A 6,000-nucleotide genomic window follows, 5' to 3' on the forward strand; every position below is an offset into this window, starting at 1 on the left:
CCTTATGGGGGTGAGCTGTCTTCAGGTGACCCAAAGAGCCAGCTGGTTGGTTAGGGTTAGGGGCTGTCTCAGGAAAAGGTCAGGGACTGAACTTGACCAACCACAATGTTGAAATCCTATGAAAGACCTCCCTCCCAGGAGAAGTCCTGGCTGTTTTCAAAAACAGGTCTGGGGGGCTGGAGAGATGGCTTAGTGGTTAAGCGCTTGCCTGTGAAGCCTAAGGACTCCGGTTCGAGGCTCGGTTCCCCAGGTCCCACGTTAGCCAGATGCGCAAGGGGGCGCACGCGTCTGGAGTTCGTTTACAGAGGCTGGAAGCCCTGGCGCGCCTATTCTCTCTCTCTCCCTCTATCTGTCTTTCTCTCTGTGTCTGTCGCTCTCAAATAAATAAATAAATAAATAAAAACAGGTCTGGGGAACTAGGCAAGAAAAAGATTGTGTTTTTCACCTTCAGGGGTCCAGTCACCCTAACTCTACCCCCCCTGTCAAAATGAGATGGGGATGTAGGAAAGGCTCCCAAGAAATTTTCCATGCAGACAAATGGGACCGAGGGTTGGATGGCCAGAATTAGCAGATAAAAACACAGGACATGTAGTTGAATTTCAATATCAGATGAGGACTCATTTTTTAATATAAGTATGCTGGGGCTGGAGAGATTTTAGACATGAGCATCCTCTGAGATGCCTTATTAACATTACATTTCTTTATAAACCAGAGTTGGGATTTTAGTAAAGATATTGTAATACAGACTTTAAACACCAGGGTTAAGAGAAAAAAAAAAAAAAAAAAAAAAAAGATGCTCAGAAAGAAAGACACACTCCACAGGTAGGGTGTAGACTTCTCCAAAAGGTCTCCTTGGGCTGCAGAGATGGCTTAGCAGTTAAGGCGTTTGCCTGCAAAGGTAAAGGACCCAGGTTTGATTCCCCAGGACTCACATAAGCCAGATGCACAAGGTGGTGCATGTGTCTGGAGTTCATTTGCAGTGGCTACAGACCCTGGTATGGCCATTCTCTCTCTCTCTCTCTCTCTCTCTCTCTCTCCCTCTTCCTCTTTCTCTTTCTCTCAGTCTCTCAAATAAATAAATAAATAATAAAGATTAAAAATCCATGGGCTGGAGAGATGGCTTAGTGGTTAAGGCGCTTGCCTGTGAAGCCAAAGGACCCAGGTTCAATTCTCCAGGTCCCATGTAAGCCAGATGCGCATGATGGCACATGCATCTGGAGTTTGTTTGCAGCGGCTAGAGCCCTGGCATGCTCATTCTCTACCCCCACCATCTCTAACAAATAAATAAAAATGAAATTTTTTTTTAAAGATTAAAAATCCAAACTCCTGAGCCCTTTTCTGACTCACTGAATAAACCCTTTGGGGTGCAAGCTACCCCGGATCCTGTACTGTAGTCGAACAGCCCGTTCATTGGAACAGTCCTGCATCTCACAATGTCCTAAGCAATTGTTGCGAGTGCTATTTTGAGTCTCAAAAGAATGCCCCACCCTTTCTCCCCCGCCCCTAATTGACCGTGCAACACTCAACAGAAGGTCCCAGAAGGAAATGAGCCAAGGTCTCCCATCTGCCTACCCCAGAGGAAAGGACCCAGTGCTGGGTCAGCACCAAAGAAACATGCGGCCAGCACCTCCCTCCCCCCCTTCCTTGCCTGTGTTGCTGAGGGCGCTGTGCCTCCCGCACTGGGTGGTTGGGGACTGGCTGGGAAGAGGGTGTCAGCACTGAGTGTCCAACAGAAGCAGCCACCCTGGGGTGCGGAACGCACATCACCATCGGCCTCCCCGTCTCACTCCCGGCCTCCTTGAGCTGAACTCAGAGGCCCCTACCAATAGGTCCCCATTTGTGAAGGCGGCACCAGACAGGCTGTGGGGAATAATGGCTTCACAGCTTCTGCAGAGTGACATAATAAAGTCCCCGAGTGTCTGGTCTCCAACAGATTGAGAAGGCAGATCAATTGTGGTCTCAACAAAACAGCGGGGGCTTGGTGTGAACCTGGGAACAAGGTGTGGCTGGGGGGTGTAGTGGGTTAGGGAAAGGAGAGAGGAGAGTCTCAGGGTGGCAGGCACCTAACTAGAGCTGCCAGACCCCTCTCCCACAAAGTGCCAGGGCTTGAGGGGCTGTGCCCCCACTTGGGGAGGCAATAGGTAGGCCAGGACCTCAGCGTCCCCCAGATGCTCTGAGCCTATTACACTGATGGGGAAGGAGAATGGACTGTCCCCACCTCGTCTCCTAAACTGAGCTGGCCATGGTCTGTAGGAGAGTAAGATCTTAAACCCTTTACAAACACATATGCATTCCTGCTTCACATGTAGCCATATAAATTCAGATTTTGTTTCTTTTTGATGTTTTTATCTACTTGAGAAAGACAGAATGGGTGCACCGGGGTCTCTTGTCGCTGCCAACAAACCCCAGACACATGTGCCACGTTACACATGTGGGCACTCAAGAATCGAACCTGGATGGGTAGGATTTGCAAGCAAGTGCCTTTAGCTTCTGAGCCCATCTTCCCAGCCCCGGAGCTTATTTCTTTTATAAGCCCAAGAATTGGCACTTGATTTAAAGAATCATGAAATCCCCCTTTCAAGTTCATGGACAAACCGTTAGGTTCTCGGTTTGTTTCATTGTTGTTCGTGTGTTTTGACTCTTTTCTGAATGAGGCCATATAACCCATCTTCCTCTTTGAGTAATATCATCAGATTCTCCCCCAAACTTGAGTCATTAAGCAGAAGATGAACAGCATGGTCAGGCAATTCGGACATCCCCCCCCCCCACCCCCCCGCCAACCTCCAGGGAATCAAGAAAACGATTAGCATACAGATTTAAGGAATTGACTCTGCAAGTGTTACACAAAATAATTTCTCTGACCTATTTAGGGAAATAATAAGCCAACTAGGAAAAAGCCCAGGGCTGGTCTACCCCCACTGACAGCACACAGACATTCTCTTGCTAAGACTCCAAGCAGCAAGCGAGTCGTTTGTTCCATCAAGACGTTCACATCCAGGGGTAGGGAGATGGCCCAGTGGTTAAAGGCGCTTGCTTACAAAGTCGGCTAGCTCTGGGTTCAATTCCCAAGTCATCCGCGGAAAGCCAGAAGGGCATCTGTTTGCAGTGGCAAAAGACCTTGGCATGTGAACACATGCGCACGCACACACACACACAGATAAACAAACTAATTAATAAATAAAATGAAAGACATTAACATCCCTACCCCTCCCTAGAGGGAAGCAACTCTGCCCTTCCCGTCCCCCTCCTCCAGAGATACTGGAGGGCATGCTGTCAGGCAGACAGCCAGTCCTCCTGCAAGAATCCATGATAAAGATGTCTCTTCAATGCCTGTGGTTAAAAACAAGTGAATAGGTTAATAGCAGACCCTCCAGGACAAAACCCCAGTCACACACCAGCAGCAGAGGCCCCAGCTATATCAAAACCTTGCCTTTCTACCAAAGTATCAACAACATGCCTGGTGGTGGTTGGGGAAGAGAGAGAGAGAGAGAGAGAGAGAGAGAGAGAGAGCGCTGAAGTCCCCAGGGCCACCTTGGCGCTGTGAAGGCTATGGGTGGACTAGGTCCTAAGCAATTCTTGGTGAGCTTCGCTGAACCACAGGTGTACGGTCACTGTTTCCCTAACTAAAGCAGAGCGAGCTCAATTAACATGAGACCCTGCTGGAATCCTGGCCCGTCAACACTGTCTGCCCAGGTGTGCAGGAAAAAAAGAGAGAAAAAAAAAATCAGTTGGGAGAGGAACAGGTGTCACTTGTTTGCTTTGTGGGCATCTAATGGTTTGTACCTGCACACCTGTTTTTCTGCTTTGTGCAACCTGTCGGGGTGCATCCTAGTGACCATCTGGCCCGATCCTGTTGTTTAAACATCCCCAAAGCCAAAGGGCACGGCTTCTCTATCAGTCTGAGGCCTAGTTGCCAAGATCAGGAGCCCTACGTACTCCTAGCAAGGGAGGGAAGTGTCTTAAGTAATGCGTGCCATCTACTCAGGATAGATAGAGGCCCAACTGACATCTGCATTCATCTGCTGATCAGATACTCCCTTCTCCCCCTTACACACACACGCCCCGTGGGGGGTGAGGGGGGTGGATCAGCTCGCCCTCGCTGACCCTGGCTGTGTCTCCACAGGTTTTGGCATGACCACGCCAGCGACGGTGGGAGGCAAGGCCTTCCTCATTGCCTACGGGCTGTTCGGCTGCGCAGGGACCATCCTGTTCTTCAACCTGTTCCTGGAGCGCATCATCTCGCTGCTGGCCTTCATCATGCGCGCGTGCCGGGAACGCCAGCTCCGGCGCAGCGGCCTGCTGCCGGCCACCACGTCCACCTTGCGCCGGGGCAGCTCGGCGCTGTCCGAGGCCGACAGCCTGGCGGGCTGGAAGCCTTCGGTGTACCACGTGCTGCTCATCCTGGGTCTGTTCGCCGTGTTGCTGTCCTGCTGCGCCTCGGCCATGTACGCGAGCGTGGAAGGCTGGGACTACGTGGACTCCCTCTACTTCTGTTTCGTCACCTTCAGCACCATCGGCTTCGGGGACCTGGTGAGCAGCCAACGGGCCGCCTACGGGCACCAGGGTCTCTACCGCCTGGGTAACTTCCTGTTCATCCTGCTCGGCGTGTGCTGCATCTACTCGCTCTTCAACGTCATCTCCATCCTCATCAAGCAAGTGCTCAACTGGATGCTGCGCAAACTGAGCTGCCGCTGCTGCGCCCGCTGCTGCCCGGCGGCGCCCGGCGCGCCCCTGGCACGGCGCAATGCCATCACCCCGGGTTCCCGGTTACGCCGTCGCCGCCTGGCCGCGCTGGGCATCGAACCGCCGTCGTCGGCCCGAGACAGCGACGACCCCGAGGGCCGACGCCTCTCCGGAGAGCTCATCTCCATGCGCGACCTCACGGCCTCCAACAAAGTGTCGCTGGCCCTGCTGCAGAAACAGCTCTCCGAGACGGCGAACGGGTACCCGCGCGGCGTGTGCGTCCACACGCGCCAGAACGGCTTCTCGGGCGGCGTGGGGGCGCTGGGCATCATGAACAACCGGCTGGCGGAGACCAGCGCCTCCAGGTAGACCGCTGCCCACCCCGCTCTCCTCCACTCCCCCCACGACACCGACACCTACCCGTGCCAGGCCGCCCTTGGCACCGCGGGACCCTCCGCGGGAGAGAGGATGCGCGCGCCCCGCCGGGCCGTGCCACCTGGCTTTTCACTTCTTTCCGAGCTGGCGCTTTCTTAAATCTTTATCCAATAAAATGAAACCAAAAAAAAAAAAAAAAACACCAAAAAAAAACAAAAACAAATATTTTTTTTTAATGAAATACTATTTGGCCAGGCTTTCATGTTATCAAGGGCAAGTTTGGGACAAGCCTGTGTTTCCCCTGGTTAAGTCCTCTCTTTGGAAATAAAATAAAATGGTCCCCCCCTCCACTCCCCCCACCACCACCACCAATACCTTCTCCAGGGAGAAAACAAAGTGGCACCCCAGACCTTCCTCCCACCTCACCCCCCCCCCAACTCCGTGCATCCCGCTGCAAGGAGAGTGCCATTCCTGGGCTCTTAACAGACGGGCGCTGAACCGTTCCCCATCAGCAGCTGGCAATGCCAAAGCATATGGTGCAGTTTTTCGTGGCTCTGAATTACCTCCTCAGCCTTTAGCATCCTGGCCCAGCCGAGCAGCTTCCTTCTGGTCGTCAGAAGCGAGAGAGTCACAGTTTTGACAGGTGGGGGTGGGGAGAGCCATATGTTGCCTCCCGGGGTGTATATTTAGCGCAACCACTACACACGGGGGGTGTGTGGGGGGGAACCGGTGTAGTATTATGCAAGGAGATGAAACCAACTCGCGGACTCTGGCATTTCCCCACTTGGAAATTGCAAATGGTTGAGGGTAAGTTTAGTTGGCCTTTCCCAGCCTGGAGTCAGTCCACTGAGCACCCCTAGTCAGGCAGGGCGGCAAAAGCCAAGGGTGGCCCTGCAGGGAGGGGAGAGTCCGGGGCTCTGGAGCCCTGCTTGGTTTCACCAC

At 52.9% G+C, this 6,000-nt stretch overlaps 1 protein-coding gene across 1 annotated transcript in view; it reads left to right on the top strand.

Annotated features, from left to right (window-relative positions):
- Positions 1-5,198, top strand: part of Kcnk12 (potassium two pore domain channel subfamily K member 12) — a 68,269-nt gene extending 63,071 nt beyond the window's left edge. Inside the window, exon 2 of the mRNA XM_004660145.2 lies at positions 4,124-5,198. Coding sequence (XP_004660202.1) covers positions 4,124-5,052 — 929 coding nt within the window. The 3' untranslated portion in view covers positions 5,053-5,198. The remainder of the gene's footprint in view (positions 1-4,123) is intronic.
- The last annotated feature ends 802 nt before the right edge of the window (positions 5,199-6,000 follow it).

Source organism: Jaculus jaculus, chromosome 18 (genome assembly GCF_020740685.1).
Source record: "Jaculus jaculus isolate mJacJac1 chromosome 18, mJacJac1.mat.Y.cur, whole genome shotgun sequence".
NCBI classification, from domain to species: Eukaryota; Metazoa; Chordata; class Mammalia; order Rodentia; family Dipodidae; genus Jaculus; species Jaculus jaculus.